General features: G+C 33.4%; 1 protein-coding gene across 5 annotated transcripts in view; it reads left to right on the top strand.

Annotated features, from left to right (window-relative positions):
* Nucleotides 1-18,752, top strand: part of SUCO (SUN domain containing ossification factor) — a 91,923-nt gene that overhangs the window by 20,850 nt on the left and 52,321 nt on the right. For all 5 annotated transcript variants that reach the window (XR_015722930.1, XM_087858810.1, XM_087858805.1 and 2 more), the window contains exons 2-7: nt 7,620-7,728; nt 9,756-9,866; nt 12,012-12,166; nt 13,774-13,911; nt 14,137-14,287; nt 18,042-18,165. Coding sequence is in view for 4 of the 5 variants with exons in the window: in XM_087858810.1 (XP_087714936.1) it covers nt 7,620-7,728; nt 9,756-9,866; nt 12,012-12,166; nt 13,774-13,911; nt 14,137-14,287; nt 18,042-18,165 (788 nt within the window). In the remaining variant the exon portion in view is untranslated. The remainder of the gene's footprint in view (nt 1-7,619; nt 7,729-9,755; nt 9,867-12,011; nt 12,167-13,773; nt 13,912-14,136; nt 14,288-18,041; nt 18,166-18,752) is intronic.

The raw sequence follows: 18,752 nt of genomic DNA, 5'->3' as shown, positions 1-18,752 counted from the left end.
AGTATTACATTGCATGTATGTAGTACAGATTATTTATTCATGTACCCATTCATGGGCATTTGAGAGGTTTTTCCAGTTTTTGACTATTACGAATAGAGCTGCTGTGACCTTTTGTGTTTTCCTTTCTCTTGAGTGAATACTTAAGGGTAGAATGGCTGGATTATATGTAAGTGTATGTTTCACTTTTAAAGCAATGCCAAATTGTTATCCAAAGTGATTCTACCATTTTATATTCCCATGAGCAGTATATGCAAGTTTCAGTCCTTCCATATTCTTTGCAACACTTAGGCCAGTCTTTTGAATTTTACCCATTTTAATAGGTATGTAGTGGTCTCTCATTATGGTTTTGATTTGCATTTCTCTATGACAAAGGATGTTGAGCATCTTTCACTTTTTTTTGCCATCCATATGTTTTCTTTGGTGATATGATGGTGAAAATCTTTTGCCTGTTTTTTAAAAATTGGGTTGTTCCTTTCTTTTTTTTTAAAGATTTTATTTATTTGCCAGAGAGAAAGAGTGAGCACTGCATGCATGCACACAAGCAGGAGAGCTGCAGGCAGAGGGAGAAGCAGGCTCCCTGCTGAGCAAAGAGCCTGATGCGGGACTCTATCCCAGGACCCCTGGATCATGACCTGAGCCGAAGGCAGATGCTTAACTGACTGAGCCACCCAGGCGACCCCAAAATTGGGTTGTTTCTTAATTGAGTTTTGAGAGTTCTTTACACTGGATACAAATCCTTTATCAAATACATGCTTTGCAAATTTCCTCCCAGTCTGAAACTTGCCGCCTTGTTTTAATAAGTATATTTTGTGGAACAGAAGTTTCTAATTTTGAAGTTCATTTCTCAGTTTTTTCTTTCATGGCTTGTGCTTATTTTTAAAAGAAACTTGTATTTTGGTTTGATTTTAGATTTATAGACAGTATGCAAAGGTGTAGTGCAAAAAGTTAACCATATTCCCTTCACCCAGCCTTCCTGAATGTTAACATCTCCCATAACCATAGTACATTTGTCAAAACTAAGAAGTTAACATTGATAACAGAACACGGGCCATGCTTTTTATGTCATATATAAAAACTCTGCCTAGCAATTTTTGTTGGGAGAAGGATCAGGTGGTGGTATAATATTAAACTAATATGTCCTATAATTGCACTTATAAATGCTTCAATAAAAGTTAAGAGTGAACACATTTTTTTAAGGCAGTTTTGTGGAGTTATTTCCACGTGCAGGATGCCAACCTAACTATCCACTGATTTAAATTCCGCAGTGTAATTCTGTTCATGTCAAGGTCAGAACCCAACATTTAACAACATAATCAAGTAAACTGACATAGAAATCGTGTGCAAATAGAAGGAAATCTCCAAAATGTGTGTGTGTGTGTGTGTTTTTATGTAACTATTTGTTCAAGGTTTTAGAAGTTACAGGATAGGATAAAATTTTAAGTGTCAAAGACAGTTTATAATACTTTTGTATCTGATCAGCTGTGGGCAAGAGGATGAAAGAAGTATTTGGGATAGTTCAGAAGTAAAAATTAACATTATGTATCAGTTTGTTATTCTCACCGAATCATGTTCTTAGGCAAAAATACCTATTTTTATTCCTTTTCCTAGAATCTAAAATATTTTTTGTTTTAGTAAGCATAATGCATAATATTGTGTTTACCCTGTGCTGTCCCAATTACAAGTGCTTTAAGCTATCTCATCAAATCCTCACAACAGTCCCAGGAAATAGATACTACTATTTTGAGAAAATAGGCACAGAGAAATAAATGTTTGTTCAATGAACTTGCCCAAGATCCTACAGGCTGTGTGATTATAGTCCGCATTCTTTTAACCATCATGCTAGGCCCGCTAGCAAATTGTCACAGTTGAATTATCTTGTAATATTATGCACTTCTGCAAATCCTTGCCAGATACCTCTATTATTGTGACCTCCTGAAAGAATGGAAAGATTTCCACTACTACATCCCTTCTATGAAGTTTTATCTTTTTTCCTCCATTAATAGTTATATTGAGTACCAAACTCAACATCAGTGATCATGACTTGAAACCTCTTGCCTGTAAATTATAGTAGTAATTGTAATTTTGCACCATTACATAGCTGGTGTAGTGGAGATCGATTGATCTATCTACCTATAAAGGGTATAACTTTTTAAAACACTTTATCAGGAAATAATAAAAAAGATCCATGAAAGATAGCCATGCACACACTAGGCATATTCTTGGGATGTTATCTCAACTTAAGTTTTATTTTTATTACTTTTTGCCTCTCATCAGACCCTAATAATTATTTGCTAAAGGCCAGAGCTTTTGAATTTTTTGATATTTAAAGGTCTTGAGGAAGTTATGTGGCAATTTCAGCTCTTAGATAAATTTTTAAAAATTAGATCATTGTTACTATATATCAGCTGAAATTTGATTTCATGTTTGTTTTATTTTTTCATGAAATTTGCTGATTGATTTAATGTTGTGAGTTTTTCTTACTGTTTAAAATTTTGGAGAACAGTGCTAATATTTTATAACAGGGTCCTCTGTTTGCAAGACTTTTTTTTTAAATGTACAGTTACTTGTATAAATAAAACTGACTTGTCCTATTTTTTAGACAGTCACTGAGAAGCTGTTTGGGTGGTTTTTGTGTGTGTGTTGGGGGGGGTCTTGTTAAGGAAAACCTAAAGCTAGAGAACACAAAGCTAGATTGATGGTATTTTTACCCCTCCCACTCTTACCCTCAAAATTCCTACCCAGAAAATCATTTTGTTTTCCATAAGAATATTCTACATATGCAGTATATATATGAACATATTCATAGATGTATTTTTAGTTGAAAATGGTTTTTAGGGGCGCCTGGGTGGCTCAGTCGTTAAGTGTCTGCCTTCTGCTCAGGGCGTGATCCCAGAGTTCTGGGATGGAGCCCCACATCAGGCTCCTCCAATGGGAGCCTGCTTCTTCCTCTCCCACTCCCCCTGCTTGTGTTCCCTCTCTCGTTGGCTGTCTCTCTCTCTCTGTTAAATAAATAAAATCTTTAAAAAAAAAAAAAAAGAAAAAAAGAAAATGGTTTTTAATAAGTTTGGAGGAAGAAATCACTTGATTATTTGTTGGTTATTTGCCATGTACCTCTGCTAGGTTTTCTAAATATGTTGATTGGTTGTATCATTTAGATTAAAACATTAGCTACATGTAAAAGGAAATCACAATTGGGCAGAACATTTGCAGCACTACTGCCTTGATAAGATAATAAGTAGGTAAAGTTACAAAAAAAATTCCTTTTCCAAATTTAGGTAAAGAAAAATGTAAAATTAAGATCTGCTTAACATAGGTTTTCTTTTAAAGATGATTTTTCAGCATGTAGACTCTACTTTGGTTCATTTTATTATAGATTTACTGTTTTTAACCCTTTAGACGTTTTTCTTGCTCCAGGTGTCAGGCGGTCATTTTTGTTGAAAAGCATGCACACACACAGACATACACCACACACACACTTTATAACTACTGCTACTTGTGACTGCTAAGGCTTTTAGACTGGATGTTAGTGAATACTTTCAGTAAGCACAATACTGTCATGTATGAGACTCTTGTTTCACTAAAGTATGTAAAGCTCAGTATCCTAAATGGCACTCAGATATGCTTTTTTAAAGACCTTTAATTACATCTACTCTGAAAGTTGATACCTTTCTTTATGAATGATGAATCTGTGCCACCTTGGTAGGGAGGAGCTGACAAAAAGGGATAAATATCCTCTTGGTTTCCAGATTCTCTTTTTTTGAGTTTATGTGTGTGACCAGGTGTTGTGTGGGTGAGTTGAGGGAGTGGTAGTGGTGAGATGACGGTGGTGATGGGAGGGGAGTAAAAAAAAAAAATGATTGAATTTCCTTCTGGTATATGCTAGAAAACAGTTCTCCACCTTATACTTTGCAAGTTTTGGCTTTGTGGGGTGGGGTTAAAGTGGTTAGGAATTGGTTCTCAAAGAATTTATGTTTTAAATGTAAGTGAGGATATACACAGAATCAACGAATAGAAAGTAACAGAATTATCACTCATTTTGAACTGTGGGAGAATGTGAAGATTGCTATTGATCTTGATGTGATTTCTGGTGCTGAGCTTCTTAAGTCTAGAAACTCATTTCTTCAGGCTTGGCACTTTCATAGTGCAATTTTAGGAAGTTGCTTTAATAGCATGGAATTAGACCTATTTAATGATGCAGCAAAGTGCCTTCACCCAATATGATCTGATCTACTTGTTCTTAAAGTGGGGGTTCCATATCTGCTTCACCTGGGGAATGTGTTGAAAATAAGGACTCCCATTGTAGAGATCCCTTCTTGTTCAGCAGACTTGGAGTGCTTTTAAGGTGTTTTATACTTTGGTAGCTTAAAATTTCTTGAAAGTTATTAATTGGTGATAATTTTTATCTATTTTAGACTTATAAAAAGAAGGTTATGGTTATCTCTTATAGTTGTACTAGCATCTGTTATTAAGTAGAGACTGATAATGTTAGAGGTATTTAAATACCATTGATAAAGCTATAATTAAGAGGTGGAATAGGGAAGATAGGTCAAGAATGTATTGTATACTAATGGGGGCGCCTGGGTGGCAGAGTCGTTAAGTGTCTGCCTTCGGCTCAGGGCGTGATCCTGGCGTTCTCGAATCGAGCCCCACATCAGGCTCCTCCGCTGTGAGTCTGCTTCTTCCTCTCCCACTCCCTGTGTTTGGGTTCCCTTTCTTGCTGGATGTCTCTATCTCTGTCAAATAAATAAATAAAATCTTAAAAAAAAAAAAAAGAATGTATTGTATACTAATGGCAGGTGTATTAGGTTCTCCAGAGAAACAGAACTTCTTTGTATGTGTTTGCGTGTGGGGGGTTAATGAGGCATTGGGTCACACAATTATGGAAGCAGAGAGGCCCATGATCTGAAGTCTGAAAGCTGGAGACCAAGGAAAGCCAGTGATACAATTCAGATTGAGTCTGAAGTCCTGATACACAGTGGTGCTGGAGATATCCCAGTTCAAGGGTCAGAGAAGAGATGTCCTAGCAATGAGGCAGTAAAAGAAACAAACATAAAGGGCAAATTCTTCCTCGTTTTGCCCTTTGCTCTGTTTAGGCCCTTAAAGGATTGGATGGTGCCTACCCACATTGGGGAGGGCAGTCTACTGAGTCTACTGATGCTCATTCCAAAAAACTCAGAACTAAGAGTAATAGGATTTGAGTATATGATATTAAAAACAAGGATTATGAAATTTAATATCTGTTGGCCTTCACGCTAACTGTGAACATGATGACTTACACACACACACACACACACACACACACGCACGCAAAGATGAGAAACAACGTAAAAGTCTGCAATAAAGAAAAACGTAATGTTTCCATATGAGGTTTTGAAAAGTAATATATTATTGTGGTTCAAAATTCAAAAGACACAGAGTATTATTTAGTAAAAAATGCTCTTGTATTTTTCTTGTGACTCTGCCACTCAGTTTTCCTCCTTGCAACCAAGGTAGTGCTTTTTAAAAAAAAATGCTTCAAAGAAATTTATGTACACACAAATACCTTTGGTACACGTGTACACACATGGTAGCCTACTAAGTATGTATATGTACCTTGCTCATCTCCCCCTTTATTTTTTTTAGTTTTAATTTTATCAAAGTAGTATATCCATATGAAAGTCAGATAGCTCTAAGATTTATTTATTTATTTTGGTTTGAAAGAAACCACTTTCATCTTTTAGCTGATTAATTTTATATTCTTTGTCTCTAAAATAATCGCTTTAATGTCAGTTTTACGTATTCTAGTGCAGATGATCAGATTCTCTTTACTACATGCTGGTAATATAATTCTGTCATAATTTGGATTAGATTAGTATTCATTATTTATATAATTATTGACTTATATAAATGCTGTTTGTAGCTGAGCCATGTGGTTAAACATGATTACTTTTCCTTTTCTGTACTACTTTTCTTTTTTCCTGGAATTAATATTTGACTTATTAAGTTTGCTTGGTTTTTTTACTTAATTACAAACTGTCTGCCAGTTACATAAATTTGTGCTTAAGATTTTCAGAGACCTATCAGACGTGCTGTCAATTTCATCCTCCGAAAGAAGGTTCTTCTAGAGTTTCTGATAACCTCCAATTTAGACTGGTTGCTCCCTGTTCTCTCTGTATAGCTGTTACCCTAGGATTTCTATTTCCAGTCACCCTGGGGATTCCCTCTCCCTCTCTCATCTCAATACCATATTGTTGTAATTACTGTGGTTTCATAGACATCTAGTTCCCTCACATCAAAATCTTCTTGATTATTCTTACTGTTTATATAAATTTTAGAGTCAGCCTACCTACTTAAAAATTTCCTTTATGTCTTCAATATATGGTTTTCAAATCTTCTGTATATATTAGCTTAACTTGTATAATTTGACTTTTTCAATGTTAAAGAATTGTCAAATATTGGTGACTTCAAACAGGTCTATCTAATAGAACATTTCTTGCTAAGTTTATATTTTAATATTTTATTGTTTCATTTGCAAATGGGGACTTTTCTTCTGTTTCATCTTGTAACTGGTGGTGGTGGTTTGAGTAGATTTGATTTGAATCTTAATTTTATACCTAGGAAGTTGGTTCTTTTTAATTTTCCACCTATATGAAGTTATTATCTGCAATTAATGATTATTTTCTGTCTCCTTTTCCATTTTTATACCTTTTATCGTATTATGTAATACTAACAATAATGGACATTTTTCTCTTGTTTCAGATCTAAATAGGGTATTTTTAGGTTACTTCACTAAGTTCGGTACTGACTTTTAGGCTTGTGTATTATGCATATATGTTTCCATGGTAAACATCTGCGTATTGCTATTTTAAGAAAATCTTGATGGATGTGTAAGCTTATCAGATGTCTTTCAGTGACTGTGGAATAATCATAAGATATTTTTCCTGGATATTTTTGCATGGTAGACTAAATATATAGGTTTTATTATATTGAACCACTTTTGAATATCAGAACTAAACTCTACTTGATCATAACAGTGGTATATTATTTTTTTGGTGTGTTCCTAGAGACTTTCTTTTTTATTGTTTTATTTAGAATTTTTGTGTCTGATTTCATAATTTGTATTAACCTGTAGTATTCATTTGTGTGTGCTATTTCTCTTAATTTTGGATATCACTACTTTGTTCCCTATATCAAGATTATTTGGAAGCTTAGCTTCTATGCTTTGAAATAGTTTAGGCAGCTTTAGAGTTCTCTGTTCTTAAATATTTAGTAAAATTTAGATTATTATTGACATCTGGTACTTTCTAAGGACGTTAACTCCTTGAAAACTTTTTCTTTTCCTTCTGTGATAATTATCAGATACTCCTTTTGTGAAATCTTTATTGTTTTATACCTTCATGAAATTCATAATGCCTTACTTGGAATGCTGATAACACAGTTTATGGTTTTTTTTTTAGGGCATTAAATAAAAATACTTGTCTTACATACATTTGTCTTCATTAAATTGTTAAGTTCTTGAGGGCATTAGGGTAGGAGCCCTCTATTTATTTATTGCCTCAAATTCTAGCCCATAGTAGGGATTATGTTGGCTTAACAAGTTTTCCTTCTTTCTTTCTTTTGGTGATGGTGATGTTTTACAGGCTTCCCAGTTGGCGTGTATGTTGTAAAGAGAGTTCTTCAGCTTCATCATATTACTCTCAAGATGACAATTGTGCACTAGAAAATGAAGATGTACAATACCAGAAAAAGGTACCTCAAATAAAGTTGACAATGTAATTTGTGTGTCAGCTTTTTAAGACTTCCTCAGAACATTTGGAATAAAAGTAATTTCAAAAATACTTTGGCATAGTTTTTGGTGATTTATAATTCTCCTTGCTGTAATATGAAGAATTACTCAGGTAATTCTGAAAGTAAGCTATCCCTGAGATATTTATATGTTTATTCTTGGAATGTCATAGTATCATTAGTCTTAGAGTAGGGAGAAAAAGTAGCTATTCGGAGAACTGAAAACCAGTGGTTCACTTTTTAATAGTCTAAATAGTTAAAAGGTTTAAAAAGAAACCCCAGTCTTACAAGTAAAAACTTAGAACTGAGGCTTATAGGGAGACTGTGCAATCAGTGGCTATGTAGTTTTTTTTTTTTTTAAGTATAATTGGGTGGAGTGAATGGAGTCCAAAAAACCAGCCAAACGGTCTTTAAATCATTTATTATTTTATCATTTTTAAAAGGTGGGGTGCCTGGCTGACTCAATCAGTAGAACATGCGACTCTTGATCTCAGAATCGTTGAGTTCAAGCCCCACATTGGGCATGGGGCCTACTTAAAATAAATAAATAAATAAAAATAAATAAATGTATTGACTAGATTTGGCTCCCCCCATCAATATATATATTTTAAAATACAATTGAACCTTGAATGACATGGGTTTGTGAACTGTGCGGGTACAATAATATGCAGATTTTTTATGGTACAATACTGTAAATGTATTTTCTCTTATGATTTTCTTAACACTCTCTTTTCTCTAGCTTACTTTAATGTCAGAATACAGTGTATAATACATATAACATACAAAATATGTGTTAATTGACTACTTATTATTGGTATAGCTTCCAGTCAACAATAGGCTATTAGTTTTGGGGGACTCAAAAGTTATATGGAGATTTTTGACTGTGGTAGGTCTTGGTACCCCTAACCCCTGGATAAACTGTTCAGGGATCACTGTATAGAAGTAATTTATACTGACTATAAAATATTCATATTTATATCCTGTTCCCCTCCCCAAAGGAACCACAATTTATTGTTTCTTGTGAAAACATTGAGACTGCTTTTTGGGGGTATCTATATATGACACACAAATTAGTATTTTATTTTCCATCAAATGTCATATTATAAATATTCTACAATGACTTCCCCCTCTGCCCCAGTAATATCTCATAGACATCTTTTCATGTTGCTGTACTGCGATGGCTACATTTTTATTGTCTTGTTTAAATTATGATATATTTCTTTATTGACAGATTTTTGCGTTGTTTCTCAGCTGTGTGTGCACGTGGGCTTGTGTGTGTGCATGTGTGTGAACATAAGCTTATAATTGTATACTTGGAGGGGTTGGCATGATATTCAAATTTTGGAGTTATGTTGGATTTATTTCTGGGATGGAGTATTTAAAATTTTGAAGACTGTTGATGAATATCTCTTTAAAAAGAATACAGTTTTATACTTTTACCCATGGTCTGTAAAACTTCGATCCAATCTCTGATGAAAAATTGGAAGACTAAATGTGAGAATGAATATAAGCAAAGCATTCGGGGGGAAAATATATTCTTTCACCAAATGTTTAGGTATCTGGTATATGTTATAAAGTCTTAGATAACCAAAGAATATGAAATTTGCTTTTATGAAACTTATATGCTGGAAGATACTTTTAAACGTGAAGGTATCTGAAATCTTAACTTGAAAGTCAGTGTCAAAAGAGAGATGATACAAAGAGCTATATGTACATTCATTTATTAGATATTTCCTGAAGTCTTACTGTGTGCCTAACACATCGTGCTGTGTGGTAGGACCAAAGTGCTTATTAAGAAATCAAATAGAGGGTCTTGAACTCATTTAGTGTGTATTTTAAGTGTGGTAGCAAGGAAGGGAATGCAGGATGATGGACAATAAGCATGTAAACAAAAAAAGTAGAGTCAGATGTGTTATAAAATATATAATATTGCTTAAGACTATTTTGTGAAACAGTTTTATTGGTTACCCTTTTTCTTTGTTACAATATAGGATGAAAGAGAGGGACCTATCAATGCCGAATTATCGGAAAAAGTGGGTTCAAACTTACCTATTCCTCCAGAAGAACATAAATTAAAAGATGACTACATTGTGGATGTACAAGTAAGCTGTGTTGCTTTGGTTTTTAATGATACGTCTTTTAAAACTACTTCACAAAATAGAAAACTTCTGTGTGGTCACCATATTGTGTATTGTTACTTTTTCTTTTTGAACTGTTGTGCAATTGGCCTTAATACTGTTCACCTGCTAAGGATACTGCTTTTGAGAAAATGTAAAATTATCAATAATAAATGTGACCATTTTCTTTGTAGTAAAAGTTTGGGTGTAAGTTCTCATTTCTTAGAGTCCATTTTGGCTCACTATAATGGATCTTTGTCTCCAGATTTTTAGATGTTGGCAATTTTTTTCTAACTTACAACAAAAGAAAGTATTCATATGTAAAACAAAGTATTTTGATACCAAACTTATGTCACTCAGTGTGGAATATGAATTAATAGGTTAAAATATGTTTTATATGTTTCTTATGTTACATTCTCAATATTATTTTCCATTTTGTACATCAGATTTTATGAAAGATGTTAGAAACTAGACCAGAGTATAAGCTGACCAGAGTGCTGTACCATCTGGAACCCATTTAATATCAGGAATAGCTGAAGGAACTAGGGATATTTGATCTGGAGGAAGAAGAACTAAGGAAAAACTAAGTATCTCAAATATTAACAAAAACAAACTTCAGCTCAAAATGAGGGAGAATTCTTTTTTTTTTTTTTAAATAAAATTAGAGCTATTTTATGACTTAATTGGGCTAAGTACAAATAGTGAGTTTCATTTTATTGGATCCTGGAAGATGTTTGTCACATGTTTGTACGTAAGAGTAAGAAAGTGTTCTCTGTAGCCCTTCTAGTTATATGACAATCTCAAACACTCCTGCCATTGTTCAGTCTCTAGAATTTTTATCATGGTGTACTCTTGCTCAAATACTTCGAAGTGCTCATTGTGTCTTATAGACCTGTGCTGTTCAGTATAGTAGCCACTAGCTACATTTGGCTATTGAGCACTGGAAATGCAGTTAGTCCAAATTGAGACTTGCTGTAAGTATTAAATACATATTGGATTTTGGAGACTTAGTAAAATAAAAAAAAAAAAAGTAAAATATCTCATTGATTTTTTTTTTTAAATATTGAATACGTGTTAAAGTGATAATATAATATTCAATAATAATGTAATACTTCTTTTCTCAAGGCCTCTACCATAAAATGCAAACTATTTGTATTCCTTTGTGAATTTTTCATTTCAGTATAAATAATTCCGTAAATGATCATATTTTATATTCCTCTGACTCTATACCGTATGTTTTCTTTCTGCTCCCATACTGGGTCCTTTTTTTCTTCAAAGTCCTAGTTCTTCTAGTCCATAATAGTCTATAGATTCTCTTTTCCTTGACCTGAGCATGAGTACCTCTCACTTGATACTCACTTAATAAGCATTCGGTGTCTACTATGTGCCAGGGAACATGAAAATCAAGAGAACATAATTCTTACTCAAGACATTTATAGTATACTTGAAAAGTATACTATACTTTTCAGAGAGAAGGAGACCTAAATAAGGCAATTGAAGTGTTACAGATGCTGTCTTAAGTCTATACAGAGAATAGTAGAGGCATATAGAGGAAGAGGAATGGCTAATTCTATTTAGGGTTGGTTGTGGGGGAGAATGTGCTGATAGAGGTTTCAAATACGAACGGTGTTAGGTAGATTTCAGATTGTGTTTTGGAGGAGTGAATGGCCCAGAGCATCCAAGGACTGAAGTATTAGTGAGAATCATTTATTGCATTGTAATGTTACTCGTACATGCCCTGTGTTGTTGTTTATTGGTGCGCATTATCTTCTAAACTGTTCTGGGGCAAGGAGTGTGTGTTGTACTGTTTTATATATTTAAATATGATTTCTGTGTTGCTACTAGCATTAATTAAAGTAAGAGAGAAATATATGTAGGTCCTGATAGAAAATAGGAAAGAAGAAAGGCAAGCTCCTTTGTCCTAGTTTGTGAAATGCCATGAAAAATGTCTAGAGCTTGTACTTTAATATGACATGTATTCTTTGGGGGTTAATGTTGGAAGATAGGATTTTATAGAAGTACATTGTTGATACTGTCACTTTTGAGACATACTTTTATAAAATCCTGTATAGCTAAAGAGATAATTTATTAATCTCAACATTTAATAGAACTGACTTTTTTTTTAAACAGAATATGGAGTCAAAAAAGTTAAGTCCATCTGTGATTGAGACACTCCCTACAATTGATCTACATGAAGATTCTTCCAGTGTAGTTGTGGGCAGTGAAAACATTGAAAATATTTCCAGCTCATCTACCTCAGAGATCACTCCAATCTCAAAGCTTGAGTAAGTCATTTCAAAAAAAAAAAAAAAGAATCTCATTAGGTAATGATAGAAAAATGTCTTTATAAGATAAGGCAGTTTGAAACTCAGATTTGAAGTTTAGGCTATATAGCAGACCTAAGTTATGATGGCTGTGTTTTGCATTTTTATTTTATTTTAATGTAATGATCTTTTGATATGAGTATTCTGCTCCCGAACTCAGTGAAGTTGATTAGACCTCAACCGTGAAATCTCTACATCACATAAAATGAGGTTCTACTTGTTTAAGAAACTACTTCTTTGAGTTATCTTCCCTGTAATTATCAAAGATTCAAATGTCAGATAATTCATTTCCATCAAGTATTACTGCAGCATTCCATTCATAGTTGTGTTTTTTTGCAAATAGCTACCTTTTTCAAACTTGATAATAAATGCTCAGAATACATAGCTGTAAGATTTCCTTAATTTAGAAAATCTATTATGGACTTTCCTAGTCCTTACAGCAACACTGCGAAGAGCAAAATTCCCTTCTGTCATATTACATTAAGCATTTCCTTTATCAATGAATTAGTGTGTATATATATATATATATATATATATATACACACATATATATATATAAAGTGGATAGGACAATATCTAGCACATAGTAATAATATATGTGTCAGTTAATATTATCATCGCTACTTTTTTTTTTTTTTTTTTTTAACCACAAGCACTTTTTAAACACTTACTCTTCTCAAGAACGGAAGGGACTGGGGTAGAGGATGTTAGAGTTGCCATTTAGGTGTTTATCCTAGGTAAGGAAATAGAAGACATTCTTAGAGGTAATGATAGTATTTAAAAATTTAAAAGTACTTATTCCAGAAATAATGTAAGGCTAGGTATTACATATCTGAACAGTACATCTTATTTTTCCATTATACTGAACATGACTGCTTAGTGAATTGGAAGTGAATAGGGGAGGGTGTGTATTTTTAAAATGAAATTCTAAAAGTGCCTTAACATAGTGAAATGTTTTGAGATAATAGATTATTTTTTGATACTATAGGCATCAACTCTAATACTGGTAGAATATACCAACAGACAGAGAGGAAACATTAGAGAAGATGCAATTAAAATAAATTTTAAGGGCACCTGGGTGGCTCGGCTCAGTGGTTAAGCATCCAACTCTTGATGTCAGCTCAGGTCATACTCTCAAGGTCATGAGATTGAGCCCCAAGTTGGGCTCTATGCTCAGCGTGGAGCCTGCCTTAAATTCTCTCTCCCTCTCCCCCTCCTGTCTCCACTTGGGTGTGCTAGTGCGCTCCCCTTCTCTTTCTCTATTAAATAAATACATACATACATAAATATAAAATCTTATTTTTTATGAGACCAAATACTAGACTATGATATTTTGTTTTGAAATTTGGTAATTATGTATTTAACAGCCAAAGCCATTAACAGATCAAGAGTCAGCAGCTGACTTTACATGATTTAAAATAAATAAATTCTTGAAAACAGCCTGTAGAACTGTAAAGCATTCTTCTCTGGTTTAGGTTATGTTTTGAAAATCACTAATACAGTTTTTAACTTAGGCCACATTATGTTCATTGAATTGCCAGATTGTCTTTTTTTGTTTCTATTTTTAGTGAAATAGAAAAATCTGGTACTATTCCTGTAGCCAAACCAAGTGAAACTGAGCAATCTGAAACTGATTGTGATGTTGGTGAGGCCCTCGAAGCCAATGCTCCCGTTGACCAGCCTTCCTTTGTCAGTCCACCTGAAAGGTGGGTGTGAGCTGTTGTTTGCCCTTTGTATAATTCTGTGTAATAGCAGTATCATGTTTGAATGGACTTTGGTGTGTGCTTAATTCCACTTTATGATCGAGAGAAAGCAAATCCCTTTCTGCGAGTTTCTTGCTCTATTTTGTACTTGATAATTTTAACAGTTTAGATTACATAAACTTGTTATTCAGCTAATTTTTTTTAATATGTCTTTTTGGTTTCAAATAGCCTTGTTGGCCAGCATATAGAAAATGTGTCATCTTCACATGGCAAAGGAAAAATAACAAAATCAGAGTTTGAATCAAAAGTTTCAGCAAGTGATCAGGCTAGTGGTGATCCAAAATCTTCATTGAATACTTCAGATAATTTAAAAAATGAGGTAGGTATATAACCTGCACTATTTCCTACTTTATTATATGCATTTTTAGTATCAGCTGATCTTGCAATTTGCTAACATGTTTGCTGTAAAATCAGGGATTAAGTAGTTAATGAGGACTATGGAACTGAGGTGTGTGAGCTGTGCTCCCTGACAGCAACTGGTTACTTCCTGGGTACTGTTTCCAGTATATTATTTATACATACAGTTGTTCCAAGTATGAACTGTCTTTATATAATTAAGTGGTTTTCTGTTACTGTCAACTGTTTGGTAGCAGATACATAAAGTCCTTATTTAAGCAGCTTCTTGGAGAGCTATATAGAAGAAGCTCTGATTATTAAATTCAGAATATCAGTTTAACTCCATATACATTATTAAATTTAGACTCTTCAACCAGAATTATTTTAGAGACATTTTTACCTTTTGTTATTTGTGTGCAGAATACACCTAGATCAGCTTATATTGAAGAGTATGATTTTTACAGTTACACTATCCCCAGGTAGCAGTTTTACTTTCTTTTCTCCTTTTGAGTTCTGCTTTGACTTCATATAGAGGCCAATGCAGAATTTCCTGAAGACGTGTTGACAGAGAAGTCTAGTCTTCCTTCAGGTAAGAAATAACTGAATAACAGAGATGAAGTCCACCCATGAACTGAACAAAAGTAAACCATGCAGAATCAAAGAGTAGTTCAAAGTACTGAGTACCACGTCCACATTTGTTCCTTTTTAATTTGAATCTTCTGTTTTCTACCTTCTCTTTCATATATGTTCAGTGAATCTCTACTCACAACTAACTAAACTTCCTTCTGGAGATTTTACTATCACTGTACCAGCTGTTTTTATGATGCTTCTTACAATTATAGGAGCTCAGCATTTCATAGTCCACCGTCTTGAAGGAACTAATTTTCCCAATGAAACCAAATCAAGCATATGTTATAGTTCAGTTGTCCACAGCCATAAATAAAATTAGACAAACATTACAAAAATGTCTCCTTTGGAGGTATTTAAGTATCAGATGTAAAGTTCAAGCACGGCAGCCAGTTTTGTTGCTGTTTTGCTTGTCTTCCTTAACCATTAGCAGGCCGAGACTGCTCTTCATTACCTAGGATATAAAAATGGTTTGAGAGTTTGTGCTAACAGGCAAAACGGTGTGATTTTTAACTGTATTAATATCCTGGAAAAATTATCATATAATGAGCACATTAAGAAATATCCAGTAATTTTGTGTGTTGCCCAGTTCAGGATAATATTTCCCAGTTAAGTTTGCGTGACCAGAGAGTTTTTTTTTTTCTGATGCAAGATCTTTGTGTTATCCCTGTTATCTCAGGAATCTGAAAGACAGTGTTTGTCATACTGAGACAGCGTTTTACCAAGAGTTTTTATTGTATTGTTTAGTTCCCTGATTTGTTGCTAAGAGGTGATAGTGATTGCTTTGCCTGAGCCTCAATGAATGTATGTATGTATGTTCCTCTACTTTTGTTGTTCTGTTAGTATTTGGGTTTTATTCTTAAGTACTCAGGTAGGTTAATTTTTATAAATACATGTTTTTTTGCTTATTTTCTCATTGTGTTCAAACTAGGTTTTTATTTAATTTTTCAATTAATGGTAATACTAGCTCTTTAATCTTTCTGCTATTTTTTTTTTAATAGCCACATACTTTATTTAGTCAGTTAGCTTGTCCTGCAAAACCCTCCAAGGTGGAGGTTGTATGGAGCCAATCTGCTGTCTTCCTAGAGGGAGATTATGGGTATTTGTATTCGTGTAATTCTAATAAACTAGTGTATTTCTGATTCTAAACTAGTGTAATTCTAATATGCTAGTATCAGTCCTTAGAAGTATGCTTTAAGATAGTATTAGTATTTGTTCTCAAAAATGTGCCCTACTATATACAGCACATATACACTGTATGAGACTTGGGCTGTTTATCAGAGTAAGCTATCTAAATAGATGTTGTGCACTTCTCAGGGAACTATTAATAAGTATGTTATGCATTGTTTTAGGAGTACAGAAATAAATAATTGAATGAGCATCTTTATATACAGTATTCAGCTTATGGAAAAAATTACAAATTAAATTGTGTGCCTATCCCCAGTTATATGTCTTCTCTCCTCTTCAGATAGAACATCTATGTCAAATTCAGCATATGTGTGTGTGTTTAAGAATGTGTTTTTAAACTTTTTCCAAAACTGCATTATTATAAACAGCATGTACATACTATTATTTGGCATATTTTGAAGTAATATAAAATGGTATCATTCTTGCCTTAAATATCATTTTCACCATTGTTTTTGAGATTTGTCTATTCATGTTTACAGTGTTGTATTTCACTACCACAATTTATCTGGTCTTCAATTAGTGGATATTTAGGTTGTTTCTAATTTTTTGATATTGCAAACAGTGCTGCAGTAAGCATTCTCATGCGTGTATTTTCTTAGGCACATGTGCATGTTTTCACTCATATTTATACATAGGAGTGGAATTATTGGGTCATAAGGTATGCACATCTTTACTTAATATTGCTAAATTTTTTTAAGTTTATTTATTTATTTAAGTAATCTCTGCGCCCAGCGTGGAGCCTAAACTCAGGACCCCGACCCCAAGTTTGAGAGTTGCATGCTCTTCTGACCGAACCAGCCAGGCACCCTTAATATTACTAAATTTTGAATCCCCTTCAAAAGTCTAATAGATGTCCCATGGTTCAACAGACATGCCACACTTAAAACTCCATCAGATTGGTATTAATTTATTCAGTGTCTCTGGTTTTCATTTGCATTCCCCTGATAATTACTGAGATTGAGCATTTTATATTTTCTTTGCTGACTTTATTGTTCATCTCCTCCATTATTGATTTGTAGGTAGTCTGTAGTTGGTAGTAATCCTTTATTGGTTGCATATATTGCAACTACTTTCAGCTTGTGGTTTATTATACCATGTAGTTTATGGTCTTTAGGTACATTTAATTTTAAAATTTTAATCCAGCCAAATGTATTAGCCTTTTTTTTAATGATTTATTCTTTCTTCACCTTGTTAAATCCTTTTATATATGAAGATTTTTCTGTACTTTCTTTAAAAAGCTTTGTTTTTCTTTAGACTCCTTGTGTTTCTTTATGTTTTTAAATCCACCTTAAATTTTTATGTGAATGGTAATTCGTGTTAAGGATCTTTTAGAAACGATATGCTACATATAAAATTAGTTAGCTTTCTTTAATGCCTGTATTATTTTAACTTAAATTTTTTTTTTTTAAAGATTTTATTTATTTATTCGACAGAGATAGAGACAGCCAGCGAGAGAGGGAACACAAGCAGGGGGAGTGGGAGAGGAAGAAGCAGGCTCATAGCAGAGGAGCCTGATGTGGGGCTTGATCCCAGAACGCTGGGATCACGCCCTGAGCTGAAGGCAGACGCTTAACCACTGTGCCACCCAGGCGCCCCATTAACTTAAATTTTAAGATGGATGCATTACAACTATAGTATTTATTAATTTGTACAATTTTATGTGTAAGTAATTGTTTGCTTAGGATATAATATAGATTGTTTTTACAACCTATGCTTATATTGCTACTGTGAAGGAATACACCTTGTGCTTAGGTAGATTTCAATTTTTTGCAAGAGAAACTCAACTTTTAAAACTTTTTACATTTCATTTTTTTGGAAATACTGTCTATCAACTATAAAATTGGACTTTAATTTCACAGAAACATTTGTACTTTTATAATTTATTAATCTGTTTTCTCTGTATTCTTTCACATTTCTTTCAGAGTTCTGATTATACAAAACCAGGGGAAATTGACCATACATCTGTAACAAGTCCCAAAGACCCAGAAGATATACCAACATTTGATGAATGGAAGAAGAAAGTTATGGAAGTAGAAAAAGAAAAAAGTATGGAAGCTCTGTGATTCCTTTTTTAAAATTAATTGGTTAATTATTTTTTTAGGACCTGGTTTAAATATGCATTTCTCTCCATAGTTGGTAAAATAAAATGAAACTTTTGAAAACTTTTTAAAGGCAAAAGTTACTAAGATGTATAATTATCAACATATGTAATTTACCTGTGTATAATTATATAGTTTTAGTCTTAAAATCCATTCTTGTAAATTATTAAATGAGGAAAAAGTAAGATAAAGTAGGCAGAGCAGTAGTTTTCATTTCAGGTTATAAGAGGAACATTGCACAGAAACTGTTATTTTTTTGTTTGCTTTTTGGGGTCTTGTCTGGAATATGAATGAAAGTTTTGAGTGATAAAGGTTTAAACTGTAAATAGAGTTGGACCGAGGTATTACAGTTTCTTTTCGTAAAGAAAGTCTGAGTTAAGAATTCTTAATGTTAGAAGGACAGCATTCATCCTTAATAAAATATGTATACACAATATTTTGATTCTCATGGATAAGCTTCATTTTGAGAATTATATTACTTAGACATAAATCAACTAATGTGAATTTTTGTAGTTAATTTGGTTTGGGGGTGTA

Source organism: Ursus americanus, chromosome 2 (genome assembly GCF_024610735.1).
Source record: "Ursus americanus isolate L20-20 chromosome 2, mUrsAme1.1.p, whole genome shotgun sequence".
Classification (NCBI taxonomy): Eukaryota; Metazoa; Chordata; class Mammalia; order Carnivora; family Ursidae; genus Ursus; species Ursus americanus.
The sequence above is the reverse complement of the archived record's forward strand: the minus strand, read 5'-3'. Positions and strand labels throughout refer to the sequence as shown.